Genomic DNA, 23,914 nt, shown 5'->3' with positions numbered 1-23,914 from the left:
ATTGCTATGACCTTTGTTCAGGTCCTCATCAGTTCTCCCAGACATTATTACAACAGATTCTTATTTGGTTTTCCTGTATGCACTTTAGTCTCTTCTACAGAGTATTACTAAGATTATTTCTCAATGTAGAACTGATGATAACTCTCCTATTCAATCAACTCTAATAAGTTTCTGTTGCATTGAGGATAAAATATCAATTAAAATAAAATATCAATTTATAAAATATAAATACAATATGTAAATTTCTTTAGCTTTTAAAATGTTTTACAATCTGTATTTCTAGCTCATTATTTTCCCACACACTCTTTAATCTGGCCAAATTCTTATCTTCATTCCTCTCATAGGACACTTCATTTCCATCTATTTTTCTTTCTACTAGCATTATCTTCTTACCTGAATCTTATAGAATCTCTTTCCTTTTTCAGACACAACTCAAGTACCATCTTCTAGATAGAGCCTTTCCCAGTCCCATGACTGTAAGTGCCATGTCTCTTAAACTAGTTGTTTTTATCTGCTTTGTATATACTTGTATTTATATTGTGTATATTTATAGATATATTTTGTCTCTCCCATTAAAATATAAACACCTTACAAATAGCGATTGTTCAGTTTTTTCTTTATATCCTCAGTATCTTATATAAATAAATATTTGTTGATTTAAAGATTGATCTAATTATTATGAGCCTAAAGAAGCCCTGATGGGTTCTGGGTCTCCAAGGCTGGAAGAGGTATTAAGAGGAGAAAAAGAGGGAAGGGTACCTTAAATGTTCTTGGATTTATGCAGGGGGTAGCCTGAAGTATGAGAAGGAGAAAGATAGGGAAATGGAGTAGCAGAAAGTCACATTCCACAACAACAGTCAGAAAGAAAGCCTAGATAGGTGGGAAAGGGCAAGAGGAGAGGAAGGTGACAAATGGTGGCAGATCATCCCACTACCTGACCTTACCCAATGAGTTCTGGGTAGAAGAGGCTCAGCTGGTGAAGGATGATAAAAGAAATACAGAAAACATTATCCCTGCTTTTAAAAAGTTTAAAGTCTAGTTGGGATAATGATAAGTATAGTAGAAAAATCTATCTTATAGATTTAAATGATGCAGACATGAGAAGAACTTGAGGAGATGAAGTATTTGGCTATAGTGTTTACAATATTGGTTGCCACCAAAAGGGGTAGGTAAGCCAGATGACCACATTCATTAATTAATTTGCAAAGTATTTTAGATTTGAGCTGGGCTTCGAAAAATGAATAAAATTTAGAATCAAAACCAGAAAAAGTCATGGCAGAAGGCAAGTTCAGAGTTCAGGGAGCAAAAAGCAGAAGATATAATTGAAAATCTCAGAATCTCAATGTCTGAGGAAACCTTAGAAGTTACTTAGTCTAATTGCTGTCTGAACAAGGAAGTTTTCCTCTACAATATTAGTAACAAGTGAACATCCAACATCTGCTTGAAGACTTCCAATGACTAAAACCCAACCACCTTAGCCCACTCTAATTTCTAAAAGCTCTAAATACTATTGAAAGGAATTTTCCCCTTAGTTCCAAAGTGAAATTTGTTCTCTAAAACTTCTATCCATTGTTCCCAGGTCTTCTGTATGAGGGAAAATATATAATGTGTAATCCATCTTCCCGGTGACAGCCTGTTAGCTTGTTCAAGGCAAAAATCCTTCCCCCAATAGGCCTTCACTTGGTTAAATGTCTTTATTTCCTTCAACTCATCATCATAGAGTATAGTCTCTGGGCAGATCACAAGCCTAGTCAGCTTCTTTTAGATGAACTTAGCTTGTCAGCATTTTAAAGATGTGGTGTCTAAAAGTGACATAATACTCCAGATGTGGCCTGACAAGGTCACATAGTTGTGGCGAATGAGTAAAAGCACTGTAGTGGGGAAAATGGGGTTCCTATGATGCAATTTTATGGACTAAGGTTGGAAGTATATGATTGCTTTAAAAGACTTTAGAACTCAGATCATTGCACTTAGAAAGCACAAGCCTAAATGAATGAAGATGAAACAATCTATTCACCTCTGGAATGAGAAGTGCTATACTTTAAATGTACATATATTTTTTAAAAATGGTTAATGTGAGAATTTGTTTAGTTATACTATGTATATATGTATTGATGGATTTGTTTTTCAATTTAAAAAATTCTCAATGGAGAGTGGGGAAGGGAAAATTAATAGATACATATTATTTGGAAAATAAAAGAAGAAAAAAGGAAGGAAGAATGAAAGAAAGAAAGGAAGGAAGAGAGAGAAAAGGAAGGAAGGAAGGGAAGAAGGGAGGGATGTAGGGCAGAGACAGAGAGAAAGAGAGAAAGGAAGGAAGAAAGAAAGAAAAGAAAAAGGACTGATGCTGAGTGAAATGAGCAGGACCAGGAGACCTTTGTATACTTCAACAACAATACTATGATGATCAATTCTGATGGATGTTGCCATTTTCAACAACGAGATGAACCAAATCAGTTCCAATAGAGCAGTAATGAACTGAACCAGCTATACACAGCGAGGAAGAACTCTGGGAGATGACTATGAACCAATCTCTCTATTTTTGTCCACCTGCATTTTGGATTTCCTTCATAGGCTAACTGTACACTATCTCAAAGTTCTATTCTTTTTGTACAGCAAAACAACTGTCTGAACATGTATACATATATTGTATTTAATTTATACTTTAACATATTTAACATGTATTGGTCAACCTGCCACCTTGGGGGGGGAGGAGGGGAAAATTAGAACAAGGGGTTTGGCAATTGTCAATGATGTAAAATTACCCATGCATATATCTGGTAAATAAAAACAATTAATAAAAAAAAAGGAAAGAAAAAGGAAGGGAGAGAAGGAAGAGAGAGCTGTGAAAATGAAATGAAACAGAAAAAATAAAGATAAAAGGAGAAGAAAGGAAAGGAAAAGATGTTTAGGCTAATATAAAAAATTTTTTGACAACACAAAGGATTTTAGATGTTATTTTGTAGAAATTCTGGAGCTAGTAGAGATTTCTGATATTAGCAGAGACATACATCATTGTAAAAATGCTTTAGAATTGTTGATCTGGGCATTATATATAAGATAGATCAAAGGGGTGTGTGGGTGTGTGTGTGTGTGTGTGTGTGTATGTGTGTGTGTGTGTGTGTGTGTGTGTGTGTTTCAAGACATAAAGGATGTGATGATCCAGCATCTGAGGTAGATTTCAGGTCAATATGTGATAGGTAATAAGAACCTGTATTAGGAATTTGATTATGGGGAAGGACAGGATAAAACAGCTGAGATAAAAATGGTTATCAACAGGAAGTTGCCCTTGCATGAATTTAGGGTGTCATTGATTTTTCCTACTCTAAAAGACACATGGATAAAGCCCATGCTTCTTTGTGGGAAATCCCATCTGCTTAATTCTTCATCATCAACCTCAGGTGTTAATTTTTGGCAAGAAGAAGAGGAAAAAAATGAGGTATGATTAAGAAGTCCCATATGTTTTCTCAGATTAGGCAAAATATTATTACAAAGAACCCTAGCTAGTCTGTAGATTGTGATGAGACATTTGATAGAGTTCAATTTACTCCTCTTTATTGCAGAGAAGACAAGGAACACAAGCGTTGTTTTCATTTTCCATTGCTTTTCTTTTTTTCTGAATGTTTCTATTGCATAACAAATTTCCTTTATTCATAAAATTTTCTTTTATACTGAACTTATTCATTCTCTTAACTTGCCCCCTATTACTGATGATTCTGAAATGTAACCCTGATTTCATCATAAACTTCAGCTTGGTTTTTTCAGTTGTTTTCTTGTCTTCCCCATGTTGGTATGCAGATTTTATCTCACGTTTTATAGGCAGTTTGGCTGTACTGTGGTAAGAGGAGTGGAAATCAATTTAGATGCTTATGCCTCAGTTTTCTTATTTGTAGAATGGGAATAATAATAGTACCAACTTCACAAAGTGATTATGAGGATCAAATAATATATGTAGAGAGCTTTGAAAATATTAAATCATCATATATAATGGCTATTATTTGATGTAGTCATATTTTAAAATTAAGCTCATTATCTTTATCTTTCTCCTGAGCACCTAATGCTCTGGCCTATGCTGTCTGTGATAATTAAACCAGAATTCTCTCATTTGCTTAAGTCTGAAATCTTGGCATTATCCCTGATCTTCCCCCTTTCCCTCTACTCCACAGGACTCACAAAGTCATATGATTCTCCTTTTAAAATATAGATTGCCACTATTTTGTTCTTTTGTTCTTTCCATCCCCACTGGTATTGTTAACTTATAGGTCATTATCCCTTTCTGCTTTGAATATCTCTCCCCCTACCCAAATTGTGCTACATATTTCTGTGACACTGATCTTCAGAGATAGAAAGGATATTAGCACATATCTAGGATGGCTCCTACTTGACAAATAATCCCTTTTAAAACATGTCCAAAGGGGTTATTCTGTCTTTAATTAATGCCTCTTTCAAAAATACCACCTTTTTCATGTGCTTCTCCACATACCACATCATCACCATCAATTAAAAATGCTATTCACAATGATCAGATTATTGAGATGAACATTCTAGGTCATCCACCATCTGATGTCTATCTACGTGATAGATAACATCCCTAACCCCTGCCCTGAGCATACCCTGATAGAAAAGTAGTTGCTTGGAAGGTCGGATCAGTTATGTAGTCTCTGCTCAAGCTGAAGTATGAATATATCACAAATTGACTCCCTGATGGGATTAAATGTGCTAACACTTTTGGCAGCTTTTCAATGTAGATGGAAACATGTGAGATGACTCAAGGGAACCATAAAGAAGACATCTTTCTCCTAATGTCTATACCAGAAAATCACTGGGACTGAACCAGTGAAATGTTTTTCTCTCTACAAGAAGTTAAACTTAGATAATAGGTAAGTAAGCAAGTTAAGATCAAAAGCCTTTGGAATAACAATTCCTGCTAGGCCTTTGGCCCTACTTTTAGGCCATGACTCTAAGATCTATCCATCCAGCCCCAATCTTTTCTAAGTGCCTATCTCATGTTACAAAATGTGGTATAGGCAACTCAAATTGGATATCTATAAATAGCTCAAATGCAATAAGTTTGAACTTGTCATCTTCCTTTCCATTTTCCAATACTCCCTTCTTCCTGACTTCTTATTTCTCTAGAAAACCACCATTCTTTCAAGTATCCAGGTTTATAATCTCAAGTTATCCTCACATTCACCTCAAATATAACTAATCTGTTGTCAAATCTGGTCATCCTATCCATAGGTGAAGATCTACTCAATAAACTCCAGCGGCTATCTATTACATACAAGATGAAACAAACTCCTCTTTTGTGCATTGAAAACCTGCCTTTCATGTTCTGTCATGATTTTTCCCCTGGAAATAGAGATATAGATCTTGTTATTCCTTTCACATTATACATCATTATACCATCTTTGTGGTATAATGTTTTCCCCTTCCTAATTTCTGCCTCCTAACTTCTCTGGCTTCATTCAAGACTTATCTCAAATTCTGTCTTCTGCAGAAAACCATTCTCATCTATCCACACCATTTCTACTGAGATTATCTTCCAATCTAAATTCATTTATGTTCTACCCATAGAGATATTTGCCTCTTGTCTCCTACATTAGAACTGAGCTTCTTAAGTATTTCTAGCACTTAATAGTATACAGTAAGTGCTTAATCAGTATTTGTTGAAAGGCTAATAATTAGGGGCAGCTAGGTGGCAAAGTGGATAGAGCACCAGCCCTGAATTCAGGAGGATTCGAGTTCAAATCTGGTCTCAGACACTTAACACTTCCCACCTTGGGCAAGTCACTTAACCCCAGCCTCAGAGGGGAAAAAAAGAAAGAAAGAAAAAAAGACTAATAATTAGCACTTATAAGATATTTTAAGTTTTACAAGTTACTTTGTATGCATTATTTCATTGGATACTTGAAAGCAACCACTTGAGGAAGGTATTATTCTTATCTTCATTTGAGAAGTGGCTAAATTGAGGTAAGAAAGAAGTGAATTGCCCATGATTATGTAGCTCAGGAATGTCTTGAGCAATATTTGAACTCAAATCTTCTTGCTTCCAAATATAGAATTCCCTCAACTATGTCACTTAGATGCCAATAATGATTTAAGTATAAACAGTGACTTAACATGTAGCATACGAGCAAGGCATAGTCTCTGAGATCTCTTCCATCTGTAGAGGTGAGATCAAAAAGGAGATTTAATGATTATATCATGAAAATAGAAGGTAATAGAAGGGAACTTTTAAGGTACTGAAAAGAACCCAAGGAAGGTCAACAGGATGTTGGATGATTATTCCATCGAGGGATAGCCAAGGGTGAAAATCACCCAGAATGATGAGGCATTAAGAATTGGAGAAATGGGGTGAATGGGGTACTAAATGAATAAAACAATTAATAATAATGATAATAGTCATTTTTATAGGATTTAAGGCTGGCAAAGTGCTTTGCATATACAATTTCATTTAATCTTTACAACAATTCTGGTAGGTATGTGCTAATATTATCTCCATTTTATAGATAGAAATGGAAAAGAATGATTACAAAGGGCTATCCTGATAATAATCCTATGAGGCAGATAACACATGTAGTTTTTCCCCATTTCTTAGAGGTAGGAAACAGGTTCATGTAAATAAAGTAGGTGACCTGCCTATGATTACAAAATTAGTGTCTGTATTAGGATTCAAACTCTTATGGAGCAATCTCAATCCTTCAAAATAAACATGGGTTAATCCTCTCTTTATACTAAGTATGGACTCACAATTAATGATAGAACAACTGTCATACCTCAAGTAAGAAGTAAATCAAAGAAGAAAAGTCAAATATACTCTTTCTTGAATCATTAAGCACTGACAAACCTTAAAGTGTTGTTTTGATATTATTATTATTATTAGAATCTCATCTGGATAATTCCTTCTCTGGAGTAGGCTCATAATGGTAAGAAAGCATGGTGTAAGAAAGAAAGTGGGCTGAATTTGGAGTCAGTAGAAATAGCATTGCTGCTTATGTGTGATCTTAGACAAGTCATTTTATATCTTTGGGCCTCAATTTCCCCAGCTATCAAATGAGAGCAATCAATTTGAAGATTTTATAACGTTCCTTCAGCTTTAAGTCCTGGGGGAGGGGGGGAATTCTTCCTTTGTAGCTTGATTTGAGCTGATATAATTATATCTCCTTGAATGATAGGATTTTGAGTTTGGGTTCATTAACTGGTTCAGTTATTTCAAGCCACTTTCCCTTTTGACAGAATTTAAGGGATGGAAAGAACCTCAGTGGTTATTTGGTCCAGTGTATACATGAAGAGAATCTACAATATTCCTGACAAGTATAGTCAGAGAGTTTTTGCATAAAGAACTCCAGTGAGAAGGGACTCACAACCTCCTGAAATAATCCATTCTACTTTGGAGAGTGTTAAATTCATGAAAGTTTTTCTTTGCATCTAATTTTGCTTTTTTGAAACTTCTATCCATTGTTCTGCCTTATGTGGCTTAGAACGAAAGAAAAATCCATTCCCTTTTCCTCATGCCAGCTTTTTCAATTCTTGAAAGCAGTTACGATACCTTCCCTACCTGGTCCTGAGTCTTTTCCAACTAAATATCTCATTTTATTCACCTAATTCTCATGTGGCATATTCTCTAAAGGCCTGTCATTATCCTGGTGGGCCTCCTTAGGATACAGCACCTTTCAAAGTCTTTCTTAAAATATGTGAGACAGGATCCAGAATTAATGAAAACGCTTCATATATGGTATTAGCAAGTAAGAATATCTTTAGACAGTCAACTCCCTAGCCCAGAACCCTGTGCCTCTTGATGCAATGTAGGATGACAATATAGGATGAGTTGTATAGTAGTTGTCAAAGCCTGATTAGAACTTAAAAATTTTAGGCAATTAGGTTCTGTTGATATAGCTGATTCTATTAAGCAGCTTAGTTTGCATCTTGGAGTTCCTCCAATAAATCTAAGAAATAGATGGGACAGCATAGAAGTTCAGGTAGGTGCTACTCAGAACTGTCATGATGAGCAGATTGCCATCAAGGACAAAACTGGAAAGTGAATGGGGCTCTTTTATATTCTGGTACCACAAGAAGGCAAGATAAATGGGAATAAATTAAAAATAAAGCAACAGGAAATATCCCAATTCCTAGAAAGTTTTGTGTCTTGTTTTTTTTTTTTTTTTTGCCATTACAGAGGACAAACTATTATTATATATAAAATAGACTAAAAAGATGAATGTTTTGATTATGTATGGCTTAATAACAAGAAAATGGAAAATAGATATTACAAGCTATATTCAGGGGAATCATGCTATTTGTCACACAGAAGTCCCTTAAGATTTACATTTACTTTGGTGATTATTATAAAATCTTATTCTCAGTTCCACACTCATGGCTTAGCCACATAGTACAAAAACATAAAATAGGTCCAAGGGTAGTGATAATACTAACATATTTTTGATGCTTTTATAGAAAATATATTATTAATTAAATAAGGTCAAGAACAATTGCTTTAAAATGAGAAATGTCTATGAATATAGTTTAAGTAAACTATGATTTTTTTTCTGGCAATAAATTAATTATCAATCCTGTATAAAAGTGGCCATGACTTTCTTGTCAAAGATGGATTCACACCAAAACATCTTATTAATCACTGGATTACATGGATGGAATCAAGTTGTTTAAAGTCCATAAAAAGCACATTAAAAATCTACTTCAGCTCATGGCAATGTTCTCTAATGTTATTAAAATATCATCTGGATTTGATAATTGCAAAGTTTTTAAGGTGTGAGAGGAAAAAGAGAGACTAAAGATTTTGAGACTGAATTTGGAAGTAAAATTGAACCAATAGCTGAAGGCAGTGCATCATCCACTTGCAAAGACCTTGTTCTTCATGAAGAAACACTTAGCAGGAGACCATTAGAGAGGAATTGGAGGTTTAAATATGTTAAGGGGCAAATTGGCACCCTGAAGTCAAAGCTTAATAGGAAGACAGATTGATAGTAACTAATATCTATGTGTTATTGGTCTTAATACTATGAGCTTGATAAAATGAACAACAATTGATCTAGAACTGGTGTACTTAACCTGGGGTCCATGGAGAGATTTCAATGGTTCTTTGAATTTAGATATGAAACAAACAAACTAAAAACAACAACAAACCAAAAACTTCCTTATTTTCACTAACCTCTAATTAAAATTTAGCATTTTCTTTAATTATGAATTTAGTAAACAAACATTATGCTGAGAAGAGATCCATATGTTTAACCAGATTTTTTTACATCCTAATACAGTGCATCTTATATTATTATTATATGTACATATAATTGACTATATATCTTAAAATATATTATATTAAACCTTATATCTTTTTGAACACATATTCAAGGCTGGTGATAAAGCAAAAAGGGCTAGAATAAAGGAGCTTGTTTCATTCCAGATTCATCTGGCCAGGTGAAGAAGTTCAGCATCTAAATCAGCACATATCATCCCCAGACCCAACTGTAATGTGATAGTGATTACACTGGGTTGCTTATTATTTTCAATTGAAAACCAAAAGCTCTGTTCAGCAGTAAGAGTCACAGCAGACCCTCTGCTGAGGCCAATTAGAGCTCCACTACTTGTAAAGCTAGTCTCAATTTTATCAGTGTCCAACTGATTTCAATAGCATAATTGGATATAGGCAATTGCAGAAAGGAAGCTCTGAACCAGACGGCAGCCAACACAGGACTCCTGGCCAGCTCTAGGCCTTCTTTTGAGCTAGTTGTACTATTTACTTGCTAAGACGCATGTTAACATCCAGACTTAGAGCTTAGGATCTTCAAAAGCATTTGGCAAAGACGTTTTGAGATTAATTCCCTCATTATTCCCCTCTCCCTCACACCATAATGGAAATGTGATTTTATTATTCCTATTTTACAGGTGGGAGATTGAAATGAGAGAGAAGCTTGGTGATTTGGCAGATGTCACAAATAAGTTGGTAGATAGGAAAATAGAGGTGGCCCCTCAGAGGGGGCACATAAGAGTGCCTCTGAGCTTATCTTCCAGCTGAATGTAGTGACAGAGTAGAGCAGTGCCCGGAAGAACAGAAGGCTATGCTTTCAAATCTATCAAATCCAAATTGGGAAGCCCATCAAAATCAATGTAAGTGTCAAGCTCACAAAATAGGACTCTAGAAAATTCAGAATAAATCGAGAAGAGTTTCTTCATTAGTTGATCATCAATCTGATTCTCATTAGTCTCCATATGGTATCTGCTTTCATTTATTAATAATTTTTAAATCTACATCTTTTTATCTTTTATCTTTAAATCTACATACTTTATATGTAGAATACATATGTTTACACCCCTTACAAAATAGCATACCAGCAAAGGATGAATGATATGATGCTTGTCCTCATGAGTTTATAATCTATACCATGGGGCATGATATAGACACATATTCAAATATTCAATAGCTAAATTCACAATATATAAAGTGTCTTTGGGCACATGATAACTTCTCTGTGACAAAGTTTGCTTATTTGTTAAAATGAGGGGTTGTCCTAAATGGCTTTACTAGCTCAATGCAGCAGTTCTTAATGCTCTGGAGTCCATTAATTTTATTTATTTATTTTTAATATCTTGTAACTGCTTGTCAAAGTATTTGGTTTCTTTTGTAATCCTCCGCTTTTTATTTTATATCATTAAAAAAAAAACAAGGGGTCTAGGACAAAATAAGGATTGAGCTATTATATCTTGACATGAATATAAGATAAATATGAAGAGCTATGAAAGGCTGAATCTTGAATATATTACTTATCAACTTACATGATTTTAGGCAAGTCACAACTGGCTCAGTTTCTTTCTCTGTAAAATGTGTGATGGCAAGGGAGGTGAAGCAAGTTTAAAATAGAAGATCCCTATGGTAACGCCTTATCCAGGTCTATATCATTCTATAAAAGGCCCAATGAAGAAGAGATCCTTTCCAATTAGGATGGGGGGGGGGAAATAAAGGCTCACATTTGTTCAAATCTTTTGAAGTATACATAGCACTTTTCTCACAACAACCCTATGTGCTAAAGAGTGCAAATATTATTTCTGATGAAGAACTTGAGACTGAGAGAGGTTATGTGAAGGTGGAATAGAATTGTTTGGCTGGCATAGTTGCTGGATCTGAGCATTTGAATTCCTCTCTTGACTTTTTTGTGCATCATTCCATTTGGAGTTCCACAGTTACTAAGCTGTATGGAATAAACAAAAGTAGACATCCTTTCCTACACCATTGATTCTCTCCTTCTGAATAGAAAACAGCATTAATGGTGGAGGGAGGCAAAAGAACAGGAATTAAGAAAATTAATGAAATAGATGACTTTTCTAAGTTAATCAGGGCATTGGATCTATCTTTCTGGGTTTCTGGATTAGGTCAGTGTACTGAGTATATTGCTAGTTAACTTAAATTGACTGTATTCATATGTTGAATGCTGAGAGAGAGAGAGAGAGAGAGAGAGAGAGAGAGAGAGAGAGAGAGAGAGAGAGAGAGAGAGAGAGAGAGAGAGAGAGAGATTTTGCCCTCCTTCTGCTTATACAAAAGAACTTTAAACTCCCAAGGAGGAGATTCTTAGGAATTTATGACTCAATCAACTTGCCCAAAAGGAGCATAAATGGGATTAGTTTTAATATTGTTAAGTTGCAAAAATACAGGCATATGTGCATGCCAAAGCTAAAATGTACCCCAGCAAAGGGGGGGAACATATGGGTGCCCATATGGTGAAAAGCGCATTGCTAGACCTTCATACACTTCTCATTTACAACAAGAACCAAAGTTAGCGAACGTAAATTTGCTTTGCAAAAATGTGAGACGAACAGCTTGTTTGCCCATAACTGTTCTACTGAGCAAGATATGTATAACCTTGATTTCTCATCTGAGACACCTCTTTCTCACACTCTGGGGATTAATTAGTCTCTAAACAGGTCTTCAGATTAGGAACGAAGCTCCTTGCTGCCTCAGAGGGAAGACAAAGCAGAAGAAGTAGGACTGGATGATGAGGCAGGTCAATTATGAGACGATTCCTATTAGTGTCTCTGGCTCATACCTGGGACTGCTCATAAGAGAAATGAGGTTGGTAGGTCTCAGCAGGTTTCTTATTAATTGAAGCAGCTGATCCACACTGCGTCCCAGCAGATAGGGGTGTCTATGTTGTTTCACACTCTAGCCAGTCAGTGGTGGTTCTGGAATTATAAAGGGGGAGGGGGTAAATGCAGAACCTGCCTCCTTTCAGGAAAGGAGGTATGGATTCAGGGAAGAAAAGGAAAGGAAAGTGAACAGCTGAGGCTTATAGTTGTTTAGTTGTTTAGGCTAGTTTCATGAGAACAGACATGGTCAAGTTCATTGATAAACCACCTCGGAATCAGCACAAAGCATCATTCTTTTGTGTATGAGATACACACACATATGCATTCATGCATATACTGATACATATATTAATTACATCATTCTTATTTTTGTTGTTATTCAGTCATTTCAGTTGTGTCCAACTCTTTGTGACCCCATTTTGGGTTTTCTTGGCAAAGATACTGGAATGGTTTGATTTTCCTTTTTCAGCATTCCTATTTTACCAGTGGTAAAAAAAAAAAAAAAAAAAAAAAAAAAAAAAGAAATGGGAACAAATCTGATAGAGTGGGAGTAAGAGTCAGAAATAAAATGGGAGGAAACATTGCCTCCCTAAATCTTTGTAGATTCCATGGATTTAATGGTTAATGTGAAACTTAGAGTTCCTTGGAGGTTGTGGGGTCTAGATTATGGCAAATTCACATAGAGTCAAAGAATGTTAGAGGTGGAAGGGATATTACAGGATATCTTTCCAGTCTAATTTTATAATTTTACAAAGGGGAAACTATAACCCATAGACATGAAACACCTTGTCCATAGTAGTCTTGACTGGAAACCCATTGCTCTTTACATTATATACCAATACATGTGGTACATACACAGAATTAAGTGGGGAAAAGAAATTCTCCTTGACTTAAAGTACCAAATATACCTTGTTGGGATGAGTCATATAGCTATGGAGCCACTAAGGCCTGAGCCATGGAAAGCTGTCAAGCAGGCCAATTTAGCCCAAAAAAGGCCCAGATTTCAAGAGATGACAAAGTGAGCATAAGAGGTTAGAAAAATGGCTGTTCTGAGTCAGAAGAATGGATATTCTGACCTAGTCTTCTGACTCTAATTGAAGAGTCAGATTTTGCTTCTCTGGAGATCATTCATCCTGTATTCAGTCAGTCCATCAATAAGTATTTATCAAATAACTTTCTGTCAGGTACTGCAGATTTATTTAGGTAGAAAATGGTCGAGTACCAAGAAGTAAACAAAAATAAGATTCTGTGCATCCAAAATAAATGTCAAAGTCCAGGTGGTACATTTAACTGATCTGATCACAAGAACTCTTTCCAAAAACTCACTCAGTTTCTTCTTGAACTTTATTCTGGATCTGTGATTTAATTAGAAAGAAGACATTCCCTCTACCAAAGCAGACCTGAAATTTTCTGTAACTTAGAATCTTAGAGAGCTGCCTGGGACACTGATAGATGAAGATCTGCCCAGAGTCACAGAGTCAGGATATATATCCCAAGAAGGACTTGAATTCATGTCTTCCTAAGAACTATGTTGGCAAGCTCTCTATCTACAGCAGCACAACTCCTCCACTCTTCTTACTCTTACATTGGAAATTTTGATGAAGCCAGGGGAATTTCATCAGGGTGGCAGGTCCCTCCATTGCTGCAAATCACACCTTTTCCTCCCCCAGTATCTCTTCATCCTGTGTGACTCAAGTAAATTTCTCCTACACATATTATTTTATACAAAATTCTAGCAAGTGTGGATGTGGCTTCTTAGCCTTCAGAAAATTGGGACGAAATGATGAGGGTTATCATAGGCAGAAACTTCAACAACAATAACAGCATGAAAACAAAATGAGGAGCAGGAGGGCAAAAAGACTATAATAATTCAAAATGCACATCAGCTCACAGAACCATTTAGTTCAGAAATAAACAGTTCTGCCCATCTCACAAGCTCCTGTGTTAGAACAGAATTTACAATTTCCCAATAGAAAGTAGACACTCTGGGGTAAGAGTTACCTCACATTTGTGTTTATATGCCCATTGTCTCTTACATGAAAATTCTCCTCCAAAGCCTTAATTTGATATGGAATTAACCCTGAGGTCTCATAGACTATGCCATTAAAGGGATACTTGTAATACTGAGAATAATACTTTGCACATAGAAGGAGGGAAAAAACATTTATTAAGCACCTATTATGCGCTCAGTGCTTTACAACTATTACCTCATTTGATCCTCACCACAACCTTGGAAGGAAGGGGCAAATATCAACATTTTAAAGTGGAGGAAATTGGGGCTAAGTTAAGAGGTTAAGTGACTTTCCCAGGATCATACAGATAATAATAAATAATAATAAATGGCTGACACAGTATTTGAATTTGGGTTATCTAACTGCCTCTCCATAGTCAGTATTTAATCAAACTGCTGAATTTAATTTAATCTGGAAAGTTTACTCTAATAGAATAACTAATTCTCTGATGATGTTGGGTCAGTAAAACACATTACTGTAATTTTCTAAGTTTATTTAAAAAAAACCAGCTAAAATATCAAAGACTCCTTATGACCAAGGAGCATAAAAATAATCTGGGGGTGGAGGTGGAAAATGGTAGTTAGCATGTAATTTTTCCCCTAGTTCTAAGTTCTACAGATTGGTAATTCTAAATGTTTAATGCTTTCTCAAACATCTGGATTTTCAAAGTATATCACTGTCAATCTGTCCAGATGTGCAGGAACCTTGCTGAACCAAGATAAAACATAGGAAGATGGAAAGACAACCAATCCTCTACAACAGCATCTACTCTGTTCTTCATCCACCCCCATTTTCACACCTTTCTTCACACTACCCCATATGCCTGGAACAGACTCCCAATTAATTCTGGCCCAACTCCTTCTCTCCTGTCCTTCAGAAGTGTTTGGGGGGTGGGGTAGAGGGAAGTGTTGGAACCCACCTGTTCCACAAAGGGGCTCCAAACACAGTGGATCCCTGCCAATTTTTCTATCTTTTCTGTTATGGCATCTGCCCACACACTTCAGGGGAACATTCATGGAAACAGCGCCCTGTGATTTTTGTGATTATTCCATTCTGGAGGTTGTTGTTTTTGTTCAGTCACTTCAGCTTTGTCCAACTCTCTGTGACCCCATTTGGGATTTTCTTGGCAAAGACACTGGAGTGGTTTGTTCTTTTTTTCTCCAGCTCATTTTACAGATGAGAAAACTGAGTTAAATGGGGTTAAGTAACTTGCCCGGAGTCACATAACTAGTAAGTATCTGAGGCCAAATTTGAACTCAGGTTCTAGTGATTCCAGTGCTATATCTATAGTACCATCTAGCTGTCCTCTCTATTAATATAAAGAATATTAAAGAGCCATCGCTTTTTTTGCATATGAATTCATGATTTTGTGAGGCTTATCCACTGCCTTAGAAAAGGGAATATAATTGTTTACATCTAAAGAACAAGGACATGGTAGAATGTTCATCTGGTTAGCATGTCAGCTGGAAAACTCTCAAATATTATTTACATAGCACTTTTCTTTAAGAAACTTAAAACACTTAATAATTATAACCCTGTAAACAAATCCTCTAGCATTTCACTGAGGGGAGGGAGGCTTCTCACTGAATCTCCAGTCTGTGAGTTCCAAAGTAGATGAAAATATTTGCAAATGGTTTCAAGATCAAGTGGTCCTCAGCTGTTGCACCAAATTTATGGTACCTTTCTTTAAAAGCTTTCAGCCACCTCTTCTAAGAGATGCATATAACACCCAAGGATTCATTGTCTAGATGAGAAAATCGGCCCCCAAAATAATGATATTACTTTCAAAGATGCAGCTAACCCTGAGAAGTGCCCCCACTGTCAAAGTAGCACTTGTCATGACAAGGGACAAGTAAGTTGAGCATCTGTTTTTTTTCTTCATCTACAGCCTAAGAAGCCTTGAGGATGCTAAACAAGAGATATACACATAAAAACAATCCTGGAACCCAGGCACAAGGAAGAAATGGTTATAGCTGTCTTGTAACTTTTTTCTAAAGTTTACAGCAACTCTGAAAAAGTCCCCAACAATGGGCAGCAGGCACCCTCACCCCTGTTACAGTATTCATAGACTTTCTGGAAATAGATCTTTAGTTTTTTGTCAGCAGAATTCAGTGAAGCTATAGACACGCTTGTCCACAGTGCTTACCCCTCCATTGTCAATCCTATTAGTATTTCAAAGGAAGTGTCATTTCAGTGTTGCAAGTCTTCTATGTTTAACTCACCAGAAAGTTGTTCTTTAAACACTGTTTGATGTGGAGAAGTCTCACTAGCCCCTCTTCAGAAACCTTTCAAGCCCATTTTTCCCCCAGTAGAAGGAAAAAGCATTTCTCCCATTGCTGTAAAAAGACACCGGCAACCACCCCACAGATGCAAATGGGAAGCTGCAAACGCTCCAGGTTCTAGTGCCTTTTAAACTTGGCAAACATGTTCTTTGCCTGAGTTGAATTTTTAAAATGTCATTGGGAGGGGGAAAAGACAATGAGAGATAGAGCCAGGAAGGCAAGCAAAGCAGAGAAGGCCAAGGCTGCGAGAAAACAAAAGCTAGAAGCTAGATGCGATGCTCAGCCATTGAGATTTGAGGGGAGCAAAAGCAGATTGAATTTAGGCTCTTCCTGGCTTCCTTCACTGCCCTTCAGCTTCTGCACTGCTGCAGTGAGGACAATTGGGGGGCTAAAAGTCCCCTATTTTAAGTATAGAAGTCTTAACTATTGTAGCATTTAAAAATAGCTTCTGTACACTTAACCAAAGTCAAGCTGTCTTTCAAAAGATCTCCAGGCTTAGAGGAATATGTATTTAGGATCAACAGAGTACATTCTGGGATTTCAAACATTTATAAAGACATCTGACTTCACTAGATACATAGAAAATTGGCATGCTGTGTCTACATATATTTGTATATATTATGAGACCAAAACTCTCCTGTCTTTAGAGCAAATTCCCCCAGAGGCCTGTGACTCCATATGTTTGTGTGCACATGCTATTTCTTGGGTTTGTACAAGGGTCACGCTTTCTATAGTCCCTTAGGCATACTTGAATATTCTTGATAATTTTCCCTTTATTATTAAATCACTGTGGATTTCAGTATTCTCAGCCCTTACTCACAGAAGGTCAAGGCACTTCATTTGGCATTATCTCACTCATCTCATACCATTTGCTCCAGAATGAGGTAGAAGCAAACATTACTATGTGCATTTCATTCAAGAGGAAACAGGGATGGGAAGCTTAAGTGTTTTTCTCACTCACAAAGCCTGCCTAGGGTAGGAAGTGGGGCCCATGGAAGGGAGGTCTGGAACAAGGGAAGCAGTTTCCCTATACAGTATCCTCTTTGTATATCGGTGTATCCATGTCTGTCTGTCTGTCTCTCTCAGTTCATAGTTTACTTACTAGTTTTATTTATATTATTTGCATTCTCTAGTGCCTAAAGGGAGACTGGTTTCCATTCTAATTGCTGGAATTAATCACACAATCTAATTACAGTATAAAACTATCAAATGGCCTTGGGTACTTTTTTTTTTTTTTTCATAATTCCCTGCTGATCTTGATAAGAAGTTAGATTTCCAAGGGGCAATGGGGATATGTCCTCACGCCAGGCTGGCTCCCCCTGTTACTTGGAAACAGTCCTGACAAATCTTCCCCTGCCAGCTCCTGGGTACACATTCCAGGTAGGAACAGATGTACTTGCCCATCACAGCCGCCCTAGCCCTCTAGAGATAAAACACTTGTCATTTCAAGCTTGTAGCAAAGATGACTCCAGGTAAATGGTCAGATTATTGAAGATCACAGATCTTTCTCCTCCTGGGTAAACAAAAACTCCAAACCATATGGCCAAGCAGTTGCATCTGACCCCTAGTAGTCATTCTTATCATTCAGCAGCCTTCATCTCAAGATCCCAATCATCAGTTCTCACAACCACCTGGAGAATATGCATTTTTCTCAAGGGAACAATTACCAGAGTACATGTACACCTTTCTAATTTTGGAGGATCAGGGGACTTGGGCTATCCCAACTTTACAAACCAAACAAGTAAAAGAATTTCAGAAAGTTGTCTGTCTGAATCTCCTTATAATTCCACCTGCCAATTATTGTGTGATAAGGATTTGATTCTATATAAAAACAAGCAATAATAACAAGATGTGTATTCTTGGTCTAATCCTGGAGTTTCATTTTATATAGAAACGTGAACAAATAGGCACACATATGGGGAGACCCAAAGCGCCCCTTAATGTCTCCCTCTCCCATCCCAGGGTTGAACAGCTTACCCTTCACTGACAAGTGTCTCCATGTCACGGTGGGCTCCGGTCTGCCAATAGCAAGACACAGGAGGGTCACACTACTTCCCTCATTCACAGTGATGTCTGAGGAGATGTTCATAATCTGGGGAGGAACTGAAAAAAGAGAGACAGAGTGAGCAAATGTTCCTGAGAATAACCCTTAAAATACATAGAAGAGGAATAAGTGTCCAAGAAAAGTTTTATAGAACATTTTAAAAATTATACACTGTATGCTGGGTCTGGAATTGATAAGGAGGAATTGGATTGTCTTGGATGATATTTATGAAACTGCAAAGTGTTTTCGATGATCCCAAAATGGTACCTCTGCAAAAGCTTATCTCTTTAACACCAGTATTCTCCCAGTGATTTAACAAAAATATGAATCCTAGAACACCATGATCTCATAAGAATTAAAATTGCAAATAACTAGAGTAAAATATGCGCGTTGAAAAAAGCAGTATATAGCATGTGGCCGATGGCCACTTGAAGGCATAAAGAATATTACTGATGCCTGTCATCAGTGGAGAAGAGGCAGGCTAATTAAATCAGCAAGGATGATGAACAGCTGAAATAACATATTGGTATGCCAGTAACACTAAAAGAACAAGAGGAAAACCTCCAATATGTTGGGCAGACCCTTTATGGAGATTTTATGGTAAAATATACACAAGAAGCACATATGATGAGAAGGTATAGATGGGTTTCAATCACTGTTCCTAGAGGAAGGACTTAAATAGACAGACAAACCCACATTTTTTAAAGTACCAAGGGAAACTTTTTTTTTTGTTACTATTAATTCTCCAGTGTAACACAATATGGCAAGAATAAGGATTCACTGAACATCCCTGTACCAAGTTTCACTGCATGCAAGTCTTTCCATTGTGATTTCTAGGCAAATACTAAGGAAATTTCATATGTGATCCCTGGACTCGAAAAGGTTACAATTTTAAAGGGACCCAAAACAAATTACGTGGAAAACAGTCCCCAAAATATATAGATATAGATAGATTGTCTCTGTTTGAATGTCTCTCTTTGTGTCTGTTTCTTCATCCATAATTTTATCCCTCTCCCTGTCTTCCCTCTCCTTCTCTTCTTTCTTCCTCTCCCTTCCTACCCTCCCCACCTCTCTCTCTGTCTTGCCTCATTAATGAAGTTTTCCCCAAATTTCTTCTATTTTTGGAAAGCACTGAACCTAGCTGGAAGTCACAACAGCTTTCCTCATCTGTAACATTTCAGATTTTTGTCACCGTCCCACCTCTATCCACTTTAACCCCTGCCTTTCATTTTTCTCTGCGCTATGTGGTGGTAAAAATTTGGTGGAAAAGAGAGGCATTGTGATATAGTGGATAGGATTGCTGAACTTGGTGTCAATAAAACCTGGGATTAAATTCCAGAAACTGACTAGTTTATGTATCACCTTATTTAAATCATTTAAACTATCTGTGATTCTATTCATCATCTATAAAAAGATGAGTTTGGACAAATTAACTTTTGAGATTATCTAGTTCTAAATTTTTGACTGAGTTCTAAGGTGGAATTATAGAGAAGAGGAGAGGAGAGCCTTTCCCCCCCACACATCTCTAGCACCACTCCTCCAATTCCCCTATGTCATTGCTCCCCATTTCGTCTACTTTGGAAAGTATTTTCGTATTTTCCCATATGTTCCTCACAGTTCTTATTTTCTGTCTCAGTTTCCTATCTTTGTTTCCACTAATTTATATAGAGGTACTCACCACATAACTCTCCACACATACTCCTCACTTTTTATCACACAGATGCTGACAATCTCTTACATGGTCACAATCAGTGTGGAAGAACTAAAGTAGTCCCAATTCCATTGTTTTATAGGTGGTAGAGATGAAATAGGGATATGGGGTGGGAAGCATTTTCTGTGGTCAGGGATGTAACAAAAAGAAGTACCTTTCTAGTAGGCTAATTTGGAATTCTGAACTCAATTTTACAAATAGAAACAATAGTATAAACAAAGGCTACATACTATAGAATTTATAAGAACATCATTGTAAATTTTAGAGAATTATTGAATATATTCAATTCCAACAAATATTTATTAAACAGCTTTTATGAAGAGCACTACCCTAGGAAATGGAGAAAATTCATACTGGACTATCTTCCCTCATGTACCATATAATAGGATGTATATAGAGATAATTATAATACAAAATCATACATAGGAGAGTTGAATGCTATATGATGTATTGGAAGAAACCAATTTGATATATCAGGATGTGCCTTTGAATCTAAATCATGCTGATATTATTTATATGATCTTCTGCAAATTACTTAATATTTCTAGTTCTCAGTTTTTTATGTATAAAATGAGGGGAGTTGGACTTGACCCCTGAATCTATGATCCTTTGAAAAGGAAAGAGCTAATTAGTTCATTAGGTTCATTACCAATTGGAGAACTAGAGTGAGGTGAGGATCCTGAAAGCTCACTGAAAAAGGAATCTTTGTACTGGGATTTAAAAGATATACTAGAATTTATTCTCTCTCTCTCTCTCTCTCTCTCTCTCTCTCTCTCTCTCTCTCTCTCTCTCTCTCTCTCTCTCTCTCTCTCTCTCTCTCTCTCTCTCTCTCTCTCTCTTTCACTTTTCTCTCTCTTTTTTCCCCACTTTTCTCTCTCTCTTTCTGTATGTATTTATGTGGAGAAATTCCAGGAAGAAGGAATAGCATGAGCAAAGTAACAGAGGTGACAGAATATGTGTGGGATAATTTTTAGTGAGGAAGACTCGTAATTTGGTTGATATACAAATGAGTTAAGGAGAGCTGTGTGAAAAAAAAAAAAAAGGATTTGGTCCTATGACAACCCTGGATTTTCCAATAAAAGAAAAGATGCAACTGGTAATTCATTCCAAAAGAGAATGCTATCTTGGTGTGGGAGTCATGTAAGCAGAATCATCCTGCAGGTGCCTAACATTTCCCTCTTTGGTCTTTCTGCCCTTCCAAAAACTCTTTCTCATCTTTTCTAGTATATGGAACAGATGCAGCTGATCCTTTCTTATTGCTCCCATTTTGCCCATCTGATTTACAGGTCTAGTGAACTTAAAACTTGAGGCGACACTGTTAGAAACTCAAGTGTAGAATTTATTTGGTTTTCTCTCTTGGATCAGTACTACACCCATCTCAACCCTCTTTTGCCCCCTCTCCAGGAACAGTGTTATCCTCTCCTATTTTTGCCCTCAAATACCTGGCAGATTCTGCCCAATCATCCTCAGCATTATAATACTGGAAATATTCCCAGATTCTGGAGGATCTTGAAAAACAGATATAAAATCACATGACCCTTCCCCCCCAAAAATAGAAAATCATTGAAAGATTTTTGATTAGTGGAGTACAATGGCTTAAAGTATGCACAAACAAAAGTGTAGCAACAAAATGAAGGATGGTGTCAAGGAAGGAGGGAATTGATGAGGGAAAAGTTCTTGAAGAAAGCACTTGTGAAAGTCCAGTGGGTGGGTGAGTGGGTGTTGGGGGGGAGAGTGGTATTATTGAGTGACTGTCCTAACATAGTCACAGGGGGAATAGAGGAGGAAATATATTTGAGAGATATTGTAGAGATGGAATCAATAGGACTTGGCATATGATTTGAAATGACAGGCAAAGGAGAGAGAAGAGTAAAAGATAGCACTGAAGCTTTTAATAAGGGAAAGTGGATAAATGGCAGGGACACTAACAAAAGAGTGAAGTCATAGGAAGGAGAAGATTTTGGGGGAAAAGCAATGGACTCAGATTTCCAGAGTAGCCATTTACAAATCTTCTTTTAGAATGCAATATATTTATGCCTGTATTAGTAATTAAAAATTAATATAATGGAAACCATATCCCTAAATGAGGACATGTTCAGAATTATTGAACCAGGTAGGAAAGCCTCATGAGGATGAGTTTTGAAGAGGGAGACATGACTAGACTTTCTCCTTTTGGAGTCATTTTGATATTATGCCAACATGCTGCAAGGAGCTGGCTAATAATACCAGAGTGAGAGGGTCTTGTCAATCATTTGTTTGGTGGTAAATAGTAACTATTTGTTTAATGCCTATTATGTATCAGGACTGTGTTAAGGACTGTGGTACAAAGAAAGACAAAAGACAGTTCTTGTTCTCAATGAACAGTCTAAAGAGGCAACAAAAAAACAACTTTGTATAAACATATATACATATGTATGTATATATGTATATATGTTTATACAAAGTTGTTATAGAAGACTATAAGAAGAAAAAGAAAGCGTAAGGAGTAGAAAAAGGTTGTAAGCCTACATTGCCAGGAAGATGGTGGTACCCTTAACTATATGGAAGTTAGGAAGACTCAAAGGTTTAGGGGCATAATGATGAGTTCATTTTTGGATTTATTGAGTTTAAGATATCTATGGAATATCTGGTTTGAATTGTTTAACAAGGCATTTGGAGATGAGAGACTGGAGGTCAACACAGAGGTTAAGGCTGGATAAATGGATGAAAGAATCATCAGCACAGCATTTATAATTGAATTCTTGAGAGCTAAGAGATTACCAAGTAAAATAATGTAGAAGAAAAAGAAAACAGAAGACCTAGCATAGTGCCTATAAGATATCTATGGAAAAGGCAGAAAGGGAAGGAAGGAAGATGCCTAGGGCCTACTATATTCCAGGCATTGTGCTAAGTGGTTTTACAAATATCATCTCATATGAATTTAAGGTAGGTACAATTCTTACTCCCATTTTACAATTGAAGAAACTGAGGCAACTAGAAGCTAAGTGGGGCAGGATTTGAATTCCAGGTCTTTAGATCCAGCACATTGTGCACTGTCACCAGTTGCCCTACTCACAGTAAGCATGAGTTGGATGAAGATCTGACAAAAAAAATATTGAGGACAAGTCAGATAGGCAAAAGAAGAATCAGAAGAGAGTGGAGTCATAAAAATTTAGAGAGGAGAGTATCAAAAGGAGACAGTGATTGGCAATGTCAAAGGCTACAGAGAAGTCAAGATGGATCCCTGAGAAAAGGCCATTTGATTTGGCAGTTTAGAGATTGCTAATAACTCTGGAGAGAGCAATTTGGCTGAATGATGATATTGGCATTCAGATATGGAAAGTTAAGGAGAGAGAAAGAGAAAAAAAAGTGAAGGCATATTGTAGATGGACTTCTCTAGGAATTTCACCACAAAAAGAAGGAAAACAAAAGATGTTTGAATTGATATTTGATGTGGGGAGGGGGAAGAAGGAAAATACTCAGATGAAACTGTAAACTTGTGCATGACTAATAACCTCTCAAAAACCTGAGGACCCTTATAAGTTCTGATTGAGTTACTGATCTGCATTGGAGAACCCTAGCCACTTCCTGTTTATTACTGTTTACCACCACTACCATCAACTACCACCTCAAAATGGAGAAGTTCAGGTATGATATAGAAAAAAGAACAAAGAAGCAAACATGTATAGTAATTCAAAGAAACAGCATGGAAGAGAATTAATAATGTTACCTGCAACCTATGGTGTTTTATGGCAACCCACAGAACATGGATAACAAAATGAACCTG

General features: G+C 36.7%; 1 protein-coding gene across 4 annotated transcripts in view; it reads right to left on the bottom strand.

The window, feature by feature from the left end:
• The window catches only part of OPCML (opioid binding protein/cell adhesion molecule like), a 1,489,737-nt gene that overhangs the window by 106,585 nt on the left and 1,359,238 nt on the right, over positions 1 to 23,914 (bottom strand). For all 4 annotated transcript variants that reach the window (XM_074303775.1, XM_074303776.1, XM_074303777.1 and 1 more), the window contains one exon: positions 18,371 to 18,496. In XM_074303775.1, coding sequence (XP_074159876.1) covers positions 18,371 to 18,496 — 126 coding nt within the window. The remainder of the gene's footprint in view (positions 1 to 18,370; positions 18,497 to 23,914) is intronic.

Source organism: Sminthopsis crassicaudata, chromosome 3, assembly GCF_048593235.1.
Source record: "Sminthopsis crassicaudata isolate SCR6 chromosome 3, ASM4859323v1, whole genome shotgun sequence".
Lineage (NCBI taxonomy): Eukaryota > Metazoa > Chordata > Mammalia > Dasyuromorphia > Dasyuridae > Sminthopsis > Sminthopsis crassicaudata.
Note: the sequence above shows the minus strand (reverse complement) of the source record. Positions and strands in the feature narration are given on the sequence as shown.